The sequence below is a fragment of the Xiphophorus hellerii genome, chromosome 1, assembly GCF_003331165.1.
Source record: "Xiphophorus hellerii strain 12219 chromosome 1, Xiphophorus_hellerii-4.1, whole genome shotgun sequence".
NCBI classification, from domain to species: domain Eukaryota; kingdom Metazoa; phylum Chordata; class Actinopteri; order Cyprinodontiformes; family Poeciliidae; genus Xiphophorus; species Xiphophorus hellerii.
In genome coordinates, this window is record NC_045672.1 from 7,352,555 (window position 1) to 7,375,424 (window position 22,870).

The following is a 22,870-nucleotide window of genomic DNA, read 5'->3' on the forward strand; positions in this document are numbered from 1 at the left end:
GACGACGTAAGTTGTGACGTCGAGCGAAACGGCTCAAGAGAGATAAAAAATGTTGTCACTGAAAAAAAGAAGAAAAAGAAATGGTAATTAGAGAATATAACCATCTCGAGTCAGAAATGGTCTGGTGTAGTGCAAAAACGTAAAACGAATTAGTTGTCAAAAGAAAGTGGCTTGCTGGGTGACATTTTGAAATCAATTTCTTCATTTCTGAAGAAATGTAATTTTCCTCAACAATTCAGTTGATGCACCCACAGTTACTGGAAGGTCTTCTCTTTTTTTTAGTGCTAAAAATAATGCCAAAAACTTAAATGTGAATGCCATACAGTCTTATTCAATAAATTAGACCCGACGATATTTGCCGCATGTCTTCCCCCCTCTCCTTCCCCGTTTCCTGTCTCCTACTGTCATTTAAGGGACACTAGAGCCCACAAAAGCAAGTCCCTGGAGGGGTAAAAAAAAAAAAAAAAGGTCAATTGACATCATATATGATGTCATCATAACAGGAAGTAACTTATCTGCACCATTGTACTATTTTGACCAAACTTTGAATAACAGAATCACAACATCACTCGGAATAGTTTGATGTGTCATGTAATTAGTGAATTGTCCAGCTGACTGTCAGCTCTATGCTTCTTTTCGGGCTCACATATGGACTCCACCTAAACTACCCAGAGAAAACACAAAATACCCTCCTGTTCATTGTTTTCTATTAATTCTTAAAATCTCTAATGTGGTGAAATTTACACAGACTGACATTCTCAAAATTTTATTAATGCATCTTTTTTTTTTCATTTAAGGTGTGGAAAATAATTTGAATTGTTATTTTGATTTAAGGAACAATGAGTAACATACAGGCAACTTTTCTACACTGTTAGACCTTTTATTGTAATTTTACAGTAACTTACTGGCAACACTGTTGCCAGCAAGTTACTGTAATTACCATTCTACAGTACCTTTACTGGCAACAGTGTTGCCAGTAAGTTACTGTAATTACCATTCTACAGTACTCTTACTGGCAACAGTACCCTTACTGGCAACAGTGTTGCCAGTAAGTTACTGTAATTACCATTCTACAGTACCTTTACTGTTATGATATTTCACAGTTAATTTTTACTGTGAGTGTGCTTTACAGTTATAACTGCATTACTGTAAATGTAGTTTCTAGTATAATACAGTAATTGTATTTTATAGTAAAGCTGGTCTACTGTAAACTTGTTTCACAACATAATGTCAGAGTTTTACTGTAAATTAAAGTTTACATTTCTTTAAGATAAGAATATTTTACCATAAACCGAAAAATTTCATAAAAGAAATTTTAGTCCAAGTACTGTGAATAACAGGTATTTATTTTCAGCAGATTTGTAGAAATAAAATTCATTTACATATTCGCAATGTCATAAAAAACAATGTCACAATACAATATAATGTGCTGTAAAACAACAAAACCATAGAACACATTTCCTACATCAGAAGAACTTTTATTCCATTCGTCAAACAAAATCAGTGGGATCCATCTTGTGGAAGCTGAACTGTAAAGAATAAGACAGACAATGTGGGAGGTCATGAGATGGTCAGGAAGTTATCTACATTTTCAAATCGACAGGAAGTTGACAAATTAAGCTGAAGTGACAATGTTCACATGCATAAAATCTTTGTCATAAAGCAGCATTAAGTTGATAATTTGTTTTAAAAAAAAATCAATTGGACTGAAGTGATAATAGAAGCTGCATAAAGAATGAGCAGGACTGGCTTCACTTCAGGTTTTTGGATTGTTTATGGCAAAAGCAGTCAGTCAGTCAGTCTTCAGTAATTCAAAAGATTGCGTACTACAAATGTCCCCAAGGGGACGATGAAGTACAACAATCTTTTTAGTCATTTTGTTGGTGCTGACGGATTACTGCAAAGGTGTGCCTAATAAACTGAAAACTGCATAGTATAAAAATACACCACACTTAAACGACTACACACTTATACATTTCTGTGATTTATTAAGAGATGCAGCGACATCCACTTTTTACCACGGACACAGAAAAGATGTAGGCTACTCTAAAGGGCTATTGTGTAGGAATCACATGGCATTTATAAATAATCATTAAAATCATATTAAAAAGGCTAAAGTAAAGTCAGAGCATGCAAGATAGGAGGAAAAGACAACAAAATAATAAACATTTACATTTGGTAAAATACTTACCTAGTTGGAAGTCCTCCATTCAAATTCAGCAAGTTGTTGGAAGAAGGTGGTGATCTGGGAGTTGACACTGACTACTTTCTTCTTGACAAGACTTCCCGTCTTGCGGCTTGTACCGACTTTGGCTGTGCATTTGGTACCAACATCTGGATTGATCCTCACAAAGAATCTTTTAACAGAAATAAAATATATTAATTGTAATTTTTAATGAAGACGTACAATACAGCAATCAGCTATGGTTCTTCATCATCAGTCAAACTGTCATTAAATTTAATTCATAAATGGCTTGGTGTAGAGTACTTGCCATTGTATCATCTCCAGCGTGGTGGATGCTGACTCCTGATACTCCAGATTGAAGACAGAATATGACCCAAAAAAGACAGCAAGGACGCTGGCAAAGTCATGTAGTTGCTCAGGCTGGAAAAATACCTTCTCCTCCATACTGACCATCCACCGGGTTGCAGACATCAAGCTATTTCCTAAAATAGACAAACCCTTGTCAGGCTAACGCTAGTGAGTAAAAGTACAGACTACCATAACAATTACATACATTGCTACGAAAAAATTATAGTGATAGAAAATATTCCTCTTACCAAGCATGATTACCCTTGGTGTAGTGGGTAAGGTCATTTCCTGTTCAACAGACATCTTGGTGGAAGATACCTTTAAAACATAAAAGGAAAACTCTCTTAAATATGAATTACTGGTAGTAATTTATATTTAAAGGGCCAGTTCACTCAGATTACAACAGGTTTTTGAGAACCTCATCCCGGAGACTAGACTAGATTTTACTCCTACATCCTGCTACCACTCTGAAACAGCGGATGTGAATGACAGTTTGTGGGGCTAAATGCATTTTTTAAAGCATTACATTCCACAAGTGTTCAGTCTGACTTCTACAATGGCGGTGACTCCTGTGCATGTGGGACCTGAATGCAGAAAATGTTCTGAAGGAAGCAGGACATTGCTCTATTCCACATGCAAACCGATAATTAGCTGTGTGTTGATGTTTCTTCACATGACTACAAAATTCTGTAAATTCTGAAGTACAAATGCTGCAGAATTTACACCTGTACATAGGTGCACCTGTTAGTAATGACTTAACTTTAAATTTACAGGAGCATGGTTTAAACATGTGAACAGTCCTTAGGTGTAACCAGGGTTGGAAATTAACTTTTTTGTCCACCTGCCACTGTGGCTGAACCAACTCAAAAAATAACAGAAACTACTTTAATGTTTTTCACCTTTGTCCTCATTTACAGACTCTTATACACTATGTTGGAGATGTAATGGTACTTTAGCAGGCTAACCAGCTGTAGCAAGCTCAAAGTTATAGATTAGGTTAGCTGCTCCTCTACATTTCCAGACTATTTTGTGGCTTCAAATATGTTTGAAGAGCTGTCTTTTTACCTGTTGTCTTGTCTTTTGAAGAGTTGAAGCTATGTTAGCAGTCAGCAGGACAGAACTGCACAGCCACTTGGAGGGAAAAAGCTTGGGAGTTAAAAAAAAGGTCATCTGAAGAAAAGAAAAAAAAAGAACAAAGTTAGAAATTCATCCTTGCTGACCTACATAGCTAATCTGCACTTTTAACATCTGCAAGATCATGGTTTAAACAAATGAACAGTCATTAGATGTAAAAAAAAAAAAAAAAAGAGAAGGGGGGGGGGATCAATTATCAGTTAAGGTTATATTGTTCGACAAAGGATGTAACAACAATGCTAACAGACACTCAGCACTGAGCTCATCTCAACCCAAAGCCGCCCGAGGAAGATTAAGCGGTAAAAGTCAAGCTAAAACCTTCAGCGGTAAAATTAGCACCTTTGCTAACGTTAATTCCGAACCAGCTCAAAAAGTAACACCATCATATTTTCCTATCTTTCACCTCATTTACAGACACGTAACTTATAACGTTGCAATATGCCAGTTATATAAAACACCAGAGTTAGTAAAGGTAACGTTATTTTACCAGGCTAACCAGCACAAACGAGCTCATGCTATCATGCTAAGTTATAGCATTATAGCATGATGCTATAAGTTACGTTAACTCCATCTAAAATGTACATTTCCAGACTAGGCTTTGGCTTCAAACAGTTTTCTAAGAAGTGGTTTTTTACCTGTCTTGAAGAGCTGAAGCAGTGTGAGCCCACAGCACGGAGACAGAGCTGCACTTGCACTTGGAGAGAAAAAGCTTCGGAGTTTAAAACAAACGTCATCAGAAAACAGTTGGAAGCGAAGCCACGCTTGATGACGTAGCTAGATAAACTGCATATTAATGTATAGCTAGGATGTGAAAAAAACAAAAGTACATGCTCTCTTTCTGCCTTAAAAATATGTTAACCACTAAAGGAGTAAAAATACAGAAACAGGGAACCACGATGAAGCAGCTATGATGACCGTTGGAAATCAAATATAATTCTTACTGTATATTATAAGTACAGTACCACTACTGTAATGTGTAAACAGTAAATTACTGCAAATTCAAAACATACAGTAAATTACTGTAATACTATGTACTATACCCATAATGCAATGCAAACTACAGTAACTACTTGTAAAGATGTCTTATGGTAGGGTGACCAAACGTCCGTATTTCCCGGGACATGTCCGTATTTCACGTCCTGTCCCGGGCGTCCCGGGGTTTTTTTAGAAAGTGAGGAAATGTCCTGTTTTTTAAATTACCTTCATTGGACCATTATATTTACAGGCACTAGGGCACTGCGCACGGCCCTGCGTGTGACGTAATCCCTGAGCCGCGTCAGTGCGGGCAGCCCTGTTCTTAATCAGAAGATAGATAGCGTGGCTGTCAGTACGAAAACAACATACGAAAGCGCAAATGTATGTTTACCTACTATTTACAAAAGAGTTTCCCCGCTTTCAGACCCCCCCACCCTCCTCGCTACAACGTGTCCTGGTTTTCCCAACTGAAAATATGGTCACCCTATTTATGGTAGTTTTACTGGGCATTTTGTGGTATTTAACTGTAATAAATACAGCAAAGGCTAACAGTGTATGATGACCGTTGGGAATCAAATATAATTCTTACTGTATATTATAAGTACAGTACCACTACTGTAATGTGTAAACAGTAAATTACTGCAAATTCAAAATATACAGTAAGTTACTGTAATACTATGTACTATACCCATAATGCAATGCAAATTACAGTAACTACTTGTAAAGATGTCTTATGGTAGTTTTACTGGGCATTTTGTGGTATTTAACTGTAGAAAATACAGCAAAGGATAACAGTGTAAGCACTAATATACAGGCAAAAAAAACACACAAATTAATTAGGATTATAATTTACATTTAATAATTTTAACTGAAAAACATGAGAAATGAATACTGATAAAACAAAAGTAACTATTTCTTGTAAACATAAGTAATGAATACTAGTAACTTCAGTGAGCTGACAGAGCTGAAAAGCTTGTCTTTACAACATTGCCGATCTGTTCATTACATTTAAAGAGCTGATAACAGGAAGCTAGGAGGTTGAATTGTCCAAATACATTGATTTTAATTAGCGTTTGTTTAAATTAAAGTTTACGTAATCATGTCTGATCATCTCCGAGACAGGTTTGAATAGCAGTGTGAGCGTTGGCTGGAATATACAGATAAATTTGGACTTTGACAGCCATTCTGTCAAAACCATTCTATTTAAGAATGGTCTCCAAAGGGACGATAAGGTGGACAAACGTAGAGGAATACTTCCCAAGGTGAACAGAAAAACTGTTTTCGGCAGTTTGGAACCATCTAAGGTTCCAAAAGAGAAGTTCATCATGGTTTACGTGCCGATAGAGGCAACAAAACCAGGACAGCCAACCTATCTGAATCAGAAGATAACAGAATAAAGCGGAACATAAAGGGTAGGAGGGTAATAGTGGTCTGGTGAAGCTCTTACAAACAGAATAGAGTCAGTCTGTGATTTTCTCAGTGACACAAACAATTTAGGCAACCATTCTCCATTGAAAACTATGTAGGCTGTGTGGCCTTGGGTCTGCTGCTCCTGTGCTTCACTGTTAACCTACCTCTGTGTTATGGCTGCCCTTGGGTGAAGCCTACTGCTGCTGCAGTCTCCCAGAACCGAGTCCACATGTCCTTTGCTGCTCTTGGGTGCTGCGTGCTGCAAGTTCGACAGCACTCTAGCTACTTGAACAACTATGCAACTACTACGTTGCATTCACCCACTCAAAACAAACACAGTTATATGTACACACCAATGCACTGACACACAAATAATCCGAGTGGTTGAAGGTCAAACAAACATAGGCTACTATTACAGCAACGTGACCTAGTTTGATGCTGGATGCAGCCTTGGTTTAATAAAGTCAAACACACAATCAAGACTGCAGAGATATCAATTCTGTAAAGCAAATCTACCCTGGCACATGTAGGCAACCAGCTTCTGTACATGTTAAGCTCAAAATGCTTAACATGTGGAAGAAAGAGAATTAACTAGAACACAGAAGGGTAATACTGTCTGACGAAGATGGTCTTTCAAGAGAATTCAGTTTTTGGTGATTTTTCTCAGTGGGATTGCATCTTCACTTTTACTGCAAAAAAAAAGTAGTTTGAGCAGTTACCCTCCAACCCAACAGGCGGCAGTAACTACAACTTACACAACAGGATGTAAACATTCTCTTCCGGAAAAGCTTATAGTTGGAATTACCACGTCCGTTTAGCATTTGAAAGAAGTGAACCTTCAAATAAAACGATAATTAAACAAACTGAAAATGGCCGGAACGGCTTCAGTAGCAGGTGAAGTTTTTGTGGACGCTTTGCCTTACTTTGACCAGGGTTACGATGCTCCAGGTGTCAGAGAAGCGGTGAGTAAAAACATTACGTGCTAACAGAAACGTGTTGGCTGGCTATGCTACATGGATGTGCAGCAGCAGAACACCTCATTGAACACCTTTAGCAGTTCTGCAATTTGTTTAAATTGTCTGTAGCGACACAGGCTTAGTAAATAACTAATAAAATGTGGTCTTGTTAGACTCTGTGGTGTCCTGTCCTCGCAGAGCAAGGGCATAGTTTGTAGCTATACCCCTTCTAACTCTAGAAGCATTATTCTAGAGTTTAAGAATAATTCTTGTAAATGTAGACGTTCATATTCTCATGACTTAATATTTATGTTGAGTAGTAAATAGCTTCCCATTTATAAAATGGGAAGGAGTCAATTCTTGGATATCAACCATAATCATTGTTATGCCACTTCACCCACATAAAGAACTAATTCCTAGAGGGGAATTAGAGATAAAAAAAAATATTTTTTTTTTTGCATGATTTTGTTTTTCCATTTGGGTCTCTACTGGGTTTAGAAACAGTCCAAAAACTACAGCTTATTTGCATAAAAGGGGGACAGAGTCCTAACACAACTCGCTCCAAAAAGACTTCAAAATAGGCAGAACTGAGCATAAATCTCATTATCTGATAGTGATTTTGTGCAAAAATAATCTGAAATCATCAGATAATCATTCTGAGATTATCTGAGAATGATAATCTCACACCATGAGAATGATAATCTCAGAATGAGATGCAGTGACCATGTTTTGTCCCTCTGGACGTGTTTAAAAGAAAGCATAATAAGTCCTCTTTAGCTCAGTACAGTCAGGCTAAAATAAATTGATTCATGTTCATAGTTCACCACTAAGATACTTTGAACCAAGTTGTCTGCTCCTACTTTAAACAATTCTTGTTCATTTATCGTAATCTGTGTGAAATATTGTTTTAAAAAACTACATTTTCATGTATCAACACCTCTGACACAGGCGGAACATTTTGATCACTGAAAAGTGAAGAGAATAACACTGATCATTCTGTCACCATGACACCTCTCAATGACTAGGTGTACATTGGGCAGCAAATAAACATTTTGCCTTCAAACATGGTGTGTTTAGAAACAGAAAAATGGGAAGGTGTGGCGGTCTAAGCAAGTTTGACCAGCTGAGTCAGAGTACAGCGTGCATCACCTGATCGACACACTTTGATTTTCTTTGAAAAAAATTGAAATTTTTGGAAATCTGTCAGACATTAATCCTGTTCATTCCTTCAGGCTGCAGCGCTGGTTGAGGAAGAGACAAGAAGATACCGGCCTACGAAGAACTACCTGAGCTACCTGCCTACGCCTGACTTCGCAACTTTTGAGGTTATGAATCCATTAGACAACCTCTGGTTGATTTTATGAGTTTAGGCAGTGGCAGAAAATTAACAGCATTTGAATGTTTCTTTCTTATCTTTTTGCTCATCAGACAGAAATTATGAGGAACGAATTTGAACGGTTAGCAGCTCGGCAGCCCATGGAGCTCCTGAGCATGAAGAGGTAAAACCTGGTCATTGCAGAAATGCTGCTTTTTGAGGGGTTTGTTATGCTAATCCACCAATACAGAAATGTACAGTTTGAGTGCACACATTTTTTTAGCATGTAACTTAAACTTTTGTTGTCACTCTTTGTGGAGATATGAGCTTCCGGCGCCCACATCAGGACAGAAGAACGACATAACGGCGTGGCAGGAGTGTGTGAACAACTCTATGGCCCAGCTGGAGCACCAGGCAGTCCGCATCGAGAACCTGGAGCTCATGTCGCAGTACGGAACCAACGCATGGAAAGTCTACAACGGGTAAGAGGCATCAGCCTTTTTCTTCAAAGACCGTTTACTGTTTGAAAATGGCTGACTGTTCTCATCCTCCTTCCTCAGCAACTTGGCCTTCATGATTGAGATGGCTCAGAAGGAGCTTCACAAGTTCAGGTAAAGGCAGCAGGATAGTGATATTTGATGGCCCAAAGTTCTTTTTAAAAAAAATAAATAAATTTTCACAGATAATGTCCTTAACTTCTGCAGAAAGCAAATTCAAGATTTGAACTGGCAGCGTAAGAACGACCAGTTGGCAGCTGGAGCCAAACTACGCGAGCTGGAGTCCAAGTATGTCAATGAGAAAGCTTGCATGTTTGTCACGGTGTGAAGATGAGACCTCACGGTACTCTTCTGTGTCTTAACATATGTTCATTTCCATCCATAGCTGGGTGTCACTGGTCAGTAAGAACTACGAAATCGAGCGGGCCATCGTCCAGTTGGAGAACGAAGTCGGTCAGCTCCGACAGCAGCAGGGGGACGAGAACAAGGAGAATATCAGACAGGACTTCTAGAGAACTGGACTCTTAATGGTTTCTGACTAACATGGACTGGGAGTAATCTGAGCAAAAAAAAGTTGATATGAAACCGCAGATGTGACATAGATTGGTAAAAACAACAGTGGAGCAGTTTCAGACACCTGCGGGTGTTCTGGCTTTAAAAGAAGCTTCTTTTCGTGTTTCTGATACACTGGTGGCAGCTTTTTCTCTTGCTTTACCGCAGGACTTGAATAGATGCCTTTCAGCCAAGGGATGTGTTAGCGGAAAGTGTACATAGTGTAAGTCTGTTGAAGACTGCATTAAGTGTAGTTTTACATCATTGTCAATTGATGCATTTTTTAAAATAAATCTTTGTAATAAAATGAATTTCTACAGTTCCCTTTGAGCCGTCGTCTACAGTTTTCCAATTGTCCAAGAGTTTCGTACTCACAGTTTTAATCTACACTCATCGTGGTTATGAATGCTGCCTACTTTCAATAATAGAGCTGAAATATTTTTATTTTAGGTGGGATGATGGTGTAGCTCCAATGAATTACCTAAACAAGAATTTGCTGCACAAGTTTGGATTCATAGATGTTTTCCTAACCAGACATGGTAAAAACTTAAGACTCTAAAATAAACAAGAACACTTATGTGGTTTTATGCTGTGGTATGTAACTTACACAAATATACATATATATTTTGTATAATATACATATATATATAATATATTATATATTATATATGTATATTATAATATACATATATTAAAACTGTCCGTATACTGTGACAGTATGAGAGGATCTGTGAAAAGATCAAGCTCCTCTCAGTGCTACTATTGCCATCTGCAGGAATACGCAACCAAAGCCAGTAGGAGGGGCAACGCGCTGCTCGACGTACTGATAGAGAAACAACTGGAAAACCTTAACCGCCATCATCGGTGGCCATGCTAGCTAGCCTGAGCATTCAGACAGTTCTGCTGTCGAGAACCAGACGAAGCCTAGCAGAAAGCAAGGGAGATGGAGTCAGCAGGTAGGTACAAAAATGAAGGAGGAAGAAATCAATAGTTATATGGTTGCTACTAATAGACAATCAGGTGTTCCAGCAAATTGATCGATAGTTTTGGATTAGACAAAGCATGACATCAAGTCTATAGAATCGGAATATAAACACCAGTTTGTACTCTTACATTTTCTACCCATAATCACCGTAATACTTGCGTAAGCAGAAGTTTATTTTTTTTATTTGTTCCTTCGATGTCCCTTTTGGGGCTCCGTACAGAAGCTTGTTGATGACTATGGAAAGCCAGATGGGTGAAGGTGTGTATAATTTTGTCTCTGTTGTGGAGGAAATGCACAATAAATTCAAACCTGTGTGCAAGATTTTTCGAAATCATGACAGTTGCATCAATCTACACTGAAATAAAGCAGTTTAAATAGATATTTAAAAGCCTTAAATTATGACATTGATGTATATGATACTTAGATAAAAACTTTTCACTTATTCTCGGCCAACTCCACCTGCAAAAAATAAATCTAAATTAAAATAGTGACTGTTCTCTGACCTGAAGAATAAAATACTCCAAAATATTTTTCATTTGTGCCCATTTGGAGCTTTGGACACCAAGCTTGTCCAAACACAAGCTTGGTGTGAACAGACTCCTTAAGAAGCACTAAACTGGATTTTTATGCATTTGTTAGTAGAATCCTGTCAAAGTCACAAATTTTCCCCTTCACATGAGATATCTTTATACACATTTGTACATTTTGCAATACTCAGAATAATTGATGACAATTGGTTTCTTTATGAAATCACAAATGAATTTTCCAACACTTCCCATTTTGCAACTTTCTAAAATGAAAGTGATTGAGGACTATAACACCATTGAGTGAATTTGAAAAACTAGTTAATATACAAGCTTCTGTGATAAATATGCATTATGTCTCCTTACAGTAGAATCAGTAAATTTGTCATTTATTAACAAGTATTGCCACATTCCTTACATTACAATACCTCTCTCCCCTGTTTTATTACAAGCAGAATAACCTAAATGAATGTCAACTCAGTTTAAGATAAATTAAAGCGGATTATCTGCATGGTTGTCACTGAAAGCCAGACTTCCAGCATAGGAAAAGGAGAGAGGCAGAGTAGAAGGTGGATCAGATCTGAGCAGGATCTACAAACAAGAACGAGAACTGAACTTCAACCGAAACACAGCAGAAAACACTGATACTCCATAATGTTCTTTTGAATAACTTTCACGTGTCTCACTCACACAGATTTGCAGGCACCATTTAACTGTTTGTGTAGAGAAACTATATATATATATATATTTTTTTTTTTTTTATTTTTTTTTTAGAAAAAAAGAACAACTCAGAAACAAACGTTCCCTGTGATAGGATCTCTGATTTTAGCTATGTGCAAAACTAGACAGCCACTGGTAGAAAAAGCTGCAGTTTGGAACATTGGACCATGCCTCAGTTTTATATACTGAGAGTGTTGAGAGCCGGTACTAGAGTCACAGCGTCTGGAAGGTTCTGGTTCTGGTCCTGGCCTCCTTTACTCTGAAGAAACTTCTGCCGATGCCTCTCCTCTTGGCGCTTCTTCTTTTCCAGCCGCTGTTGCTCTTTTCTTTGCTTGTTTGAAAGCTAGATGGGATGGAAAACAAACGTTATAAAAGAACCATCTGCATGTATGCTTCCAAGCAGATTCTAAATTAAGTAGATTGTCAGTTTGAACATAGCAAAATAGTTTGCTATGCGTCATATAAATGACTGAGAACTGTTGCACCCAGGGACCATAGAAACTGGAAACATCTTTAAAACATCTCTGATATTCTGTGTACGAGGCTGGTTTTGAAAAACAATATGCTTCACTTTTATAACCTACCTATGTCAACACACAACACAAGTATCAATGGAAAAAAATATTACATTTACAAATCTGCACAGCATTTTTAATTTTATTTTAATCTCATCAATATTCACAACATATTAAATACCCCAGCTTTTTTATTTATATCATGTTATATCATGTATCTTTTAAGTATTATTTCAGTTTTTAAAGAAAATTACTTATTTTCTTATTTGGAAAAAAGAAGAAGAAAAAAGCAGTAGATCCCATCCATGATAATACCTTGGGCTTTTGAACGTCGCTGCCCTCTCCAGGCTTGTCATGCTCACTGCAGTCTGTGGCTTCGGCTCTGCAGGTTGAACAGGACACCGATGTGCATTTGCCCTGGCACAGCTGGCCAAGCGACGACCCAGCGAGCCATTCAGCATTTATTGTTGCTGCACTTAGCTGCAGCAGGTTCTCCTCATCACCTGAAGAAGGGGGGAGACGCAACTCCATGATCTGTTACTGTTCACATACATACAGTACAGACCAAAAGTTTGGACACACCTTTTAATTCAAGGAGTTTCCTTTATTTTCATGACTATTGACATTGTAGATTCACACTGAAGGCATCTAAACTATGAATAACACATGTGGAAATATGCACTAAACAAAAAAGTGTAAAACAACTGAAAATACCCCTTATATTCTAGTTTCTTCAAAGTAACAACCTTTAGCTGTGATTACTGCTTTGCACACACTCTGCATTTTCTTGATGAGCTTCAAGAGGTAGTCACCTGAAATGGTTTTCACTTCATAGGTGTTGCCCTGTCAGGTTAATAAGTGGGATTTCTTGCCTTATAAATAGTCATGAAAATAAAGAAAACCCATTGAATTAGAAAGGTGTGTCCAAACTTTTGGTCTGTACCGTATAGGGCTGCCACCTTTCTGAAATTAAAATAAGGGAGGCCCACCAGGCCGTGTCGTCCTTCTCTCGTGGGGTGAGATGGCCGCTGCAGTGGTAGACTTTATTTTATGGGAATGTTTTTTTGTTTAAAAAAAAAAAAAAGTGATTCATAGATCAATCGTTCATATTTAGAGGTGGGTTAGCATTCCCCCAAGTTGTACTCCAATCAGAGTAGAATACATTCAACAGGTTTTTACTTAAGTAGAAATATAAAGAAACAGTCTAATAAATTACTTAAGCTTTAGTTAAGCAAGTGTAAAAAATATTTGGTAAAATTTCTTCTCAAGTACTGAGTAACTGCACCAAATGTAATATTTTATATTTAATTAATCAGACAACCAAAAATATAAGGTTATGTGAAAATTCTTGTATTTTAAAGAGTATTACCAAAATATTTATACAAATACGGAGTTAGTTTTGGACGCTGGTTCTAGACCACATGGGGGCAAAGGTAGTCAGTGTTTTTTCAGTGTTTTACACTTAAAAAATGAAAGAAAAAACCCCCCCCAGCAATATTTCATCATTTAATATACCAAGTGACATTGTTCAGCCTTGAATCTGCGTCTTCCCACTCACGTCTGTATTTTAAAAGAGTTTTTGCTTCTAAGAACATGGTGGAGAATCGGGTAGAGAACGTTTTAAAAAGAAGATGTGGGTTGATGGCAGCTCACGGTGGCTGCGTGGTGTCCGTCTCTAGGCAACCGTGACGGCAGCGTCGGACCACAGCGTTCTGGGCGGGGTCCTGTTTAGCTCCCGCCACGACAATTTAGCTGACCTTAATAATTCCTGTGTTTTATTTTCGTCATTATTGTTACACTTAATGTTGATATATGGGTGATAGGTGTGACATTTTATAGAAATACGGAACAATTTGCGTCCCGTATCGCAACATTTAACAGCCAAATACGGGACGATTCCATATTTTACAGGACGGGTGGCAACACCTCATACATACAACAAGCAGCATCTAAGAGCTGCTAAAGTTCTATTTAGCTACTAACCCTGGATTCCCCGGTTCTTGATGGAGCTCAGGATCACGTTTTCCTCTTCATACGCTGTCGGCAAGGGTTTCTTTTGCGTTTCCCTCTGACCGTCTCCAAACACACGCTGCTGGCTGTGGGAATTCTGCAGGGTCTGGAAACCGTGAAAGCATCTCAATTAGCAAAGCATTAGAACACGCGCAACCTGGATACATCCCGGCATCTGCCCCGGATCCAGAGGAATTTAAGCCAGGGGGGCATTGGCTTATTTTGGAGGGGCAGTGTAAACGAGCTGTTTTAATATAAATACTTAAACCTTTATGTAACCGTTCAAAAAATAACCATGTTTGGTATAAAGAATAAACAATACGGATGTAAACACTGACATGTATAAAATGTTGAGTAATTATGCGCAAATTTGCATAAACATGAGTTCATACATCGCAGAAATCTAAGGGGTCCAATCTCTGAAGTCTATTTCTTTAAATGCAAAATCAATATTGCTCAAGTAAAAGAAAAAAAAGTACCGTGGAGTAAAACTACTCTAAGTAAATTTTTTCCCCCTCAAAAAGTTACTCAAGTAAATATAACCAGTGCTACCCGCTTTTGAACATGGATAACAATATCAGTAGCCTATTCTTGTTAACAAGCTTAATGTGATATATTGGCATTAGTTAGTCATCATTTAGCTAACATTACCTGCATCCAACAGCATTACTCGACACACCTGGTTAGTTTGGGGGAAAAAACAATGCAAAGTTCTTTGCCTTTTGCTGGTTTGCTCCCATGACTCTAACACACACTGGCGTGCCGTTCTGCACAGCAGCATGTCTCAGTCACTGCTGCGCCAGCATCTAGTGGTCATGTTACGTTTAAAGGCGGCTCGTAAAAACATGTTAACAATGGATTAAACAGTTGACAGGACTGAAAAACGTGCAGGAGACCAAGAGCACAGATAAGGGAAGAGCGGGAGCAGGTGAGACTTCGACAGGTCTCACCTGTCGAGTTCGACTCCCCTTGCACGGTTCCTTTGCCGCATGTTTTTTTCCCCCTTCCTGTCAGACTACTGTCGAATAAAGGCCACTAGAAACTCCTTATAAAATAAAACGACTACCTCAATGCGTAGCTGTGCAGGACTCTCAGAGTTGTCTCCGACTCGCCGCACGCTGTCATAGTGATCTCCATATCGGTAGGCGATGTGCAACTCTCTACACGCTTGCTTCTCGACACCATTTATCTGCCAAAGCGACACAACTAATGAACTGGTGAAATACAGGTGAATTGGTGTCCCACGGTAAAAATAGTATGAGCTCATGTGATGTCATTGGATTGCCTCATCCTGTAGTTTGATCCCTACCTCCCAAAGTGGGGCGTTTAGCTGATGAATGACCACTTTCACTTGCTGACTACGAGCAAAAGCTACAATAGCGTCATTGCCAGCAAAGGTACCGGACTGGGCAAGATTGGACACTGAAGGAAAAGAAAAGAATAAGTTAGTTTTTTATACATTTTACAAGAAACAGTACAATTGCATAATATAAATCACTGCTTTATGTAAAATGTCCTCTCAAATAGAATTGATAAATTATCTCTATTTGACTAGAAATTTAGCTAATAAAACATAAAAATTTTATATTATTGAAAACTGTTTTTTTTATAATAGTAATGAGGGTTTGCGCACTTTTCAAGTATTTTCAATGTAAGTTTTCAAACTTTTCCACAATTTGGAGATTAAAACAATACAAATTAACTAAAGACCATTTCAATTCACTATTATAGATCATTTATTTCAGTTAATAATGTGTTGTGGTAGTATTCTACATTCAAAAAGGCAAACTAAAATATAAAAATGTTATGCTCTGAAATGTCTCTCACGCACACACACTATACACCCGACCCGTCTCAGAACAAAACACTAATTTAACAAAAAGAGCCCCTAATTTCAATAACTAACATGCAAAATATAAAATCATTGAGTCATAAGGAATAATAAATACTCATTATTTATTATTGAGTAATAATAAATAATTTGCTTGTTTGCATGGATTGAAGCAATCCAAGCAAATCATTTTAAGGTAGCTGACTTTCCTGCTCAAACACAAACTTATGAATTTGAAGAAAGTTACACAAAAATCTCTAAGAAATGTCTTAGATTCCAGCATTTAGGAAATAGAAATACTTTGGGGAATTCTAACTCACCTAAAACAAGAGAGGTTTGGTCTGATTTAACTTCAGACAGTGAGAAAAAAAACGTGTATGTCTTTTTATTAAGTGTGTGACCTGGTTTCAACAATAAATAACGGTTTTCAAGTTTAGGCTTTTACTCAAGCATTAGATTGCCGTTTATGACAAAACTGTGCCGTTTGAATTTGAAGCACTTTCAAGGTTCTGATGGAAATATCTACCACTTTCCAAATCTTGAATTGAAATTCATGCATTTTCAAGGATTTCAAGCCCCTGCATGAAACCTAAAAGGAAATGACAACTCTGAAAAAAATGCCTCATCACTTCCAACCTGCAGACAAAAACTTCCAGGCGTCACTGCTTCAACATCAACTATAAATTAAACAATCCCATAATAAGCAACGGTTGGTATAACATTATTCAATTTAAAAAAAATAAAATAAAGATAAAAATTAGTGTTTCCAACTGCTTCTTTCTTACAGTGCTGTGGAAAAGGAACATCATCTTCAACAAAAGGCTCAAAGTCTTGTCGATGGGACATCATGTACTGGACGGTCTCCTGGCGAAGCCGCAGATGACCCCGCGAATGCCCCTCTAACTGGTCACCGAGCGCTCTGAACAGGCAGTTCCTGCAGGAGACAGAGGTCATACATAATGATTGATGTACCTCATTACTTGCTATATGGAAAAAAAAAGAGCTCTGTCTGAGTTAAAGAAGCAGCCTGTCCAATAGGGACGGGTTAAAAGGTCCTCTCTCAACAAACTGAAGCCCGGTGTGTAATGATCAGAAAGACTATTCTTTAGTTAAAGAAAAAAAAAAAGCAATTTTATCTTTACAATTAGATAAAGGCAAGTTAAGCTATTTTGGAAGAGTTGAGAGAAATGCTTTGTAGCAGCCACCAACTGAGACATGGACTGTTTTTAGATAAAGAGGGTTTGAAAAACTCATTTTACCTGTAATAAATAAAACATTCTATAACTGCATTTTGTATTTAGTCAGGTTATCTTGATTTGAAATTAAAATGTAATTATTTGTGTGACAAAAAAAAATGGAAAAAGGAGAAAACATTTTTTCACAGCACTGTATGTTTGTTTATATTCATAGTCTGCAGTAAGGAAATGTGGATACTGAACTCAAATTAAATCATTTCTACTAGCAAAGATTGATTAGTGTCATTTAGGTTTGAGTAGGGGTCCTGATCTGTCAAACAAGAAACTGAAAAAAAATGATTGGAAATAAATGTAGCACAAGTTTTGAAAAGCAAGTTTTTAGGAAATACCATAATTTTTAAATTAGTTGAGATTTGAATATTGTTATATTGATCTTCCATAATTCATGATAATTATTAATTACAATGAAAATTGACTGATAATCAATGGTTTAATCAATAGACATGAAATGTAAGTACAAAGGGAAAGAAAATGGCAATGTGCAAGTCCTAAATGGGGAAGTAATTAGCAAAGGGTCAATTTGTCTTGTTTTTTACAATAGTTTTTTTAATTATTATTATTATGAAGACTAGACTATAAATGTTAATAGTCTAGAATTAACATAACCACTGAAAGGTCTCAGGACATTTGTTAATATGGAAATCATAACTTCAAGGATGCAACTAGAAAACATTTTAGTAATGGATTATATTATCAGTTATTCTGACAATCGATTCATCGGATAAAATTTTCTTTGCAGATTTTTCATTTCACCGCTTAGGCTTATTTTATACAATATTAGAAATACATGGAAAAAAAATACACAAATAACTCAATTCATTCAGAAATACTTATAACATCAACATGTGGAATGTTCAGCCCATTGTGCTCAACAATACAGCGTAGGGCCAATCTGCCGATTATTTTTTGGGATTAATCGATTATTGATTGGGAAACAACAAAAGTGCTTATTAAGAGTTTTATGGTTTTATAGAATTTGAGCCAGGTCAAGCTAAAACTATGCCACGTGAGGAGTATTGAGTTATTTTTTGAGCAGTGTATATATATATATATATGTATATAATTTTAGTCTAATTACCGCTCTGAGTAGTTAGGTATGTTCTTTCAGCAAATGGCCTGTTATGAGTCTGTATACTTCAGTTAAGGATTAATCCATTACTAAATTAGTTGACAATTATTTCAATAATTGGTTAATCACGATTAATTGTTTCAGCCCTAGCTCAAACACACATGACAAATATAAACAGTTTCCCCATCTCTTACCCGTCTCCTGGGACTTCTCTCAGCTTTAGCCCGAGTGCCTGGAGCTGATTGGAGAAGCTGACATACTCTGCCCCTTCGTCGTTATCCTGAGGGCGGTTCTTCCGATCTTTTGCAATGGCACGGCGAGCTGCTCGTTCATCCCTCTTGCGCTCCAGTTCGCCCTTTTTATTGCTCTTCACAGGTTTCGCTGTCTGTTTCCGAGACATACTTGCTCTAATCGTTTCTTCGTGCCCGCAGCACCAAATAATGTCCTGTTTTGGCAACTAGATGGCACTTCATTAAATAATTCCAGTCTTGTGTGACCTAAAAACACAGAAAGACAGGTAGGGAAATGAAACTGATAAGTGAAGATGGATACATGTTGCTACAAAGCAAGAATAGATATTATATATTTCTATTGAAATAATACAATGTGGAGGTGTAAAAATAGTATGTAAGCTTTTACCAAAGATCTCCCACTTAACTATTACGATTTTCCTATTGTTCTTTTTCTTTCTACTGAAAGAAAAACAAATAGTGTCGAAAAGATGTATTCAGTCTGAAGTGCAAAATAAAAAATTTAGAAATTATTTTAATAGGCACCAGCTGGTATGACATTATATTAGCAAGACAACCTTGAGTAAAAATGCAAGGCGACATGGTATTTATGCAAAACTGTTTAAACTTGAGCTAATTAATATGGATGAACAAAAACAAACAAACAATAGAAACTCAAAAAATATTTCTACTGCAACTAAGGCATAAATTATTAAAGTTATAATGTTATCTAAAATATGTATGTAAAGTGATTTTCGAACATAGACAAGCAAAATACAGAACTAACACCCGTAATATAAAGTGCAACTTATTCAAATCAAATATAGATTGAAACCGATAAATAATCTGAGCCTATTTGTAAAACAACTTTGAAAATGATTTATTTAGGACACCAACAAATTTTTAACTAAAAAAAAAAAATCATAATATGAATTTTCCTTATATCAAAATAGATTTTTAATGTAATGTAGGCGTTTCCTTTTCCTTTGTAAATCAGAAAAATGAAATAATTCCAACCTGATACTGTTCTTAAAGAGCCTCATTCAATTAATCATGTAACTGTAGTGTTCATTTAAAAAATACTTTTTGCTTTTTAAAATAAGATAGTTATACTAATAACATGCAGTTGCTTTTGTCAGTCCAACTAAATTACCTCTTCTGTTTAATGTAAGCATTGTTAACCTAAAGTAAGAATTTTAAAGACATTTGAGGAAAAACGAAAGTGCTTCCAGACCTTTTGTCGTAAGATTGTCCCAAATGAGACACAATAAGAACTAAATGGCATCTAAACAGAAGCCAAAAGATATACTTCACTTTTAAAATAAAAATTTCCAGTAATACGTTAGCATTCTGTCTCTGTATAGTTTCCTTGTTCTGTTCATAAGTCTTGTAAGCTACATTTTAAAAATCGATAACGTGTAATTAGATGGTGAAAGAAGTGTTGTTTTTTTTTATGGTACACGTTTTCAGTTAATACGGCTTTAAACTTGTTGCCTGCGTGGTTTCGTTTCTTTTTTAGGCAAAGGCCTATTACTTTAGCTTTTTTATTAATAAATAAAAGCTAAAGTAACAGCTCGGTTACTTCATTTTTATATGCATAAAACTGCTCGGCAGAATTCAAATTAATATGTAAAACGCACTAACGCACTAGCTGTTGTCAAATGGTAAAACTTAATTTTTACTGTTAGCTAAAATGACAACTAGTCGAAGCTAAATGAAGAAAATAACCGACCCAGTACGTCCAGTTTTATCTACCCGCTTTCAACACTCCGTCTACCGAGTCGCAATATATCTTAACTCAAAGACTCTTACCTGACATGTGCGGAAAGTTATGAGTTTTCTCTGTATTTATGCATGTTTTGGTTCAGACGAAAACATTTCCCGTCTACGTATTTGTTTACAACCAAAGTTCCGCTTACGTATTTGTAGGTACGTCAGTACGTACGGAAGCCATAAGGGGACAAAGACGAATTAAAACAGCTTCATAATGTCGAAACAGTCATAAAAAATATCAGATCGATCGATCTGTCTGTCCGTCCGTAACAAACAACTGTGGCTCAATACAAAGCAAAAGTCTCTGTATCAGATCTGTAAGAAATATTGCCTCTGAATAACATCCACCTTCTGCCAATCTTGTAGATCCAGTCACCCTCAACTCTTTGTGATGACACCACACAGTTGGTGAACATGACGTGGGGGTGGAAACTGCACCACAGAGTGAGGACCATTTTATTCACAGCGACTATCTGACAAAGTATTGATCAAACCAAAAAATCCAAAGGAATGTACTTCTCTTTGTTATATATTCCTCTTTGTGCATTTATCCCAACCAGCTGTGCAGGTTTGGATTAAGTCTAGTGAGTTGTTGGCTTTGTCTTGGCAGATGTACACTGGCCTGAAGGTTACATTTGTGCATGTGCAGCACTCTCACCAGAGAGGAACAGTCAGCCAAGGGTGACTGAAAGACAGAATTTTATCTGAATGCAGATATATCCACGATAGCATGTGTTTCGTTCATGTGTGCATAGGTAAGTACTGATATTCTACTTTAGTTGGACTTACAGTGCCTGACAAATGACTGATATTGACATTTTTTCTGCACTTTTTTGTTGTTGTTGCAACCATAAACGTGTATGCATTTCATTTATATTTTATGTAAATGACAAACAATAAGGAAGAAAAGTAAGTACATTTGAATTATATAGCACCTTTCACAGGTCACAAAACCTCAAAGTTGTTTAGGGGGGCAACGAGGGGCGACAGTGGTAGGAGTTTGCCCAGCAATTGGCGGGTTGCTGGTTTAACCCTAACCCTGCTCCATCCTTCTTTGTTGTTGTGTCCTTGGGCAAAACACTTCACCTACCTTGCCTGCTGTCAGACACCCCCAGGGCACCTGTGGGTGCTGTCTGTGTCTAGTAGCTTGCCACCATTAGTGGCTTGAAAGGAAAAGAAATAAATACAAATACGGGAATCTTATTTAAAATGATAGTCCAGAAGCAAGTATTACTGTATTTTCCGGACTATAGAGCGCATCTCACTATAAGCCCCACCTACATTTAAAAAAACCCAAAAAACTGGAAGCATATAAAAGCCGCACCGGGCTACAAGCATCTCCGCCTCTGTCGGTTTCCCACAAGGACACAGCAGATGGAGATTCTTAATAAGTCTGTTATTAAGGACGCAGCTCTGCGGCTCCATGGATTCGCTCACGCCGAGCTGACGTGCAGCTTCAGCTGCGTCATATGAACTAATTCGTGTTTTTTCCATGATGAGGGCGTTTGAGTTTGAAGAAATTTCTTAGTCGTGCCTGCTGGTAGCATGTGCTTGTTCTAAATGAAAATCAGCACTTTCTTTCCAATCTCCAATGATTCACTTCCTGCTAAAGAGCCCCCCCTGGCGGTTGAAGAAAAATCCACAGAAAAGCCGCACCGGACTATAAGCCGCATGGTTCAAAGCGTGGGGGGGAAAACAGTAGCGGCTTATAGTCCGAAAAATACAGTACATGCTTCTGGATTCCTTACAAACTTTATTTTTTTTATTATTATTTTTTTTAGAAAAGAAAAAGATTGCTTCAATATTTTTTTGGTTGTTCACAAGATGTAATAACTTTGAAGTTGCTGTCAGCCTATCAGTCTAAAGGTGGATCTTAAATTATAATATAGTTGAAAATTGAGCCCAGTGCTTAGTAGAAAAAACCGATCAATGCAAGTGCTGTCAGTCAAGAATGTGAACAGACCCAATACAGAGTACTGCACAGTACTGTTCAGTACTTTTGCATTTCTCTATTATGCGAGTAAAAATGGCGAATTTGAAGAGCATCTCTTATAAGAGATATATCCTCCCGGCTTCACGGTGATGCTGTTCTTTTTATGGCGCTTTTAAAAGAAAAACTGAAAGTGTGCAATAGCGCCACCATCTGGTCTGGAGCGTGGACTGGAGCTAATGCCGTTCACTAATTGATAGGTCTTACTTAATACATCTGGAAATGGACTTGGTAAAAATAGCTTCTGTGTTTTAGTTAACAAACTGAAAACAACAGATCATATTCGGAGAGATGTAAAACTGAAGACACCTGCTACATTTAGTGTCCAGGACAAATAATGTTTTTGTTTTAGAACCGCTGTCACTAAAGTGTCAATGTTTGATATGTTGAGGCATGAACACATTATTTACTTTGTTAAACAACATTACATCAAGTTCCACTATAAGATTTTTTATTGTTTTTTTTTTTTTTATTCTTTGTCATTTTAACAAAATAGCAAAATATTATTAAGTCACCTAAAATAGCCTAAGGTATACACTGAGATGTAATTTAAAACATACAGAAATTTCAGTATATTTAATTGTTTATTATTAAT

General features: G+C 37.1%; 2 protein-coding genes across 3 annotated transcripts; one reads left to right on the plus strand and one right to left on the minus strand.

Annotated features, from left to right (window-relative positions):
• Positions 1-6,810: 6,810 nt before the first annotated feature.
• Positions 6,811-21,075, plus strand: bcas2 (BCAS2 pre-mRNA processing factor). 2 transcript variants are annotated; one of them, XM_032570117.1, is made up of 9 exons: positions 6,811-7,014; positions 8,241-8,333; positions 8,437-8,507; positions 8,644-8,805; positions 8,884-8,934; positions 9,028-9,108; positions 9,206-9,370; positions 18,476-18,478; positions 21,065-21,075. In XM_032570117.1, exons 1-7 carry the CDS (start codon positions 6,922-6,924, stop codon positions 9,330-9,332), a joined length of 678 nt encoding a protein of 225 aa, XP_032426008.1. In that variant the 5' UTR covers positions 6,811-6,921; the 3' UTR covers positions 9,333-9,370; positions 18,476-18,478; positions 21,065-21,075. The 2 variants fall into 2 exon arrangements, with proteins under 2 accessions (XP_032426008.1, XP_032426002.1); XM_032570111.1 differs by lacking the exons at positions 18,476-18,478; positions 21,065-21,075 and having other exon boundaries at positions 9,206-9,949.
• On the minus strand, positions 10,524-20,450 carry otud3 (OTU deubiquitinase 3). Its single transcript, XM_032570100.1, has 8 exons — positions 20,325-20,450; positions 18,477-18,779; positions 16,743-16,891; positions 15,436-15,548; positions 15,193-15,315; positions 14,100-14,232; positions 12,432-12,619; positions 10,524-11,944 (listed from the first exon to the last, which is right to left on the minus strand). The coding sequence occupies exons 2-8, from the start codon at positions 18,680-18,682 to the stop codon at positions 11,780-11,782; spliced, it is 1,077 nt and encodes a 358-aa protein (XP_032425991.1). The 5' UTR covers positions 18,683-18,779; positions 20,325-20,450; the 3' UTR covers positions 10,524-11,779.
• Positions 21,076-22,870: the final 1,795 nt, after the last annotated feature.

Excerpts from the sequence above, each read along its gene's own strand:
- bcas2 (XM_032570117.1), top strand. The coding sequence starts at position 6,922 with ATGGCCGGAACGGCTTCAGTAGCAGGTGAAGTTTTTGTGGACGCTTTG. Across the intron at positions 8,508-8,643 it reads GAGCTCCTGAGCATGAAGAG|ATATGAGCTTCCGGCGCCCA; the intron begins GTAAAACCTGGT and ends CTCTTTGTGGAG. Across the intron at positions 9,109-9,205 it reads CTACGCGAGCTGGAGTCCAA|CTGGGTGTCACTGGTCAGTA; the intron begins GTATGTCAATGA and ends TTCCATCCATAG.
- otud3 (XM_032570100.1), bottom strand. The coding sequence starts at position 18,682 with ATGTCTCGGAAACAGACAGCGAAACCTGTGAAGAGCAATAAAAAGGGC. Across the intron at positions 15,549-16,742 it reads TGTTCCTTTTCCACAGCACT|TGTCCAATCTTGCCCAGTCC; the intron begins GTAAGAAAGAAG and ends CTTTTCCTTCAG. Across the intron at positions 14,233-15,192 it reads CTGCACAGCTACGCATTGAG|ACCCTGCAGAATTCCCACAG; the intron begins GTAGTCGTTTTA and ends CACGGTTTCCAG.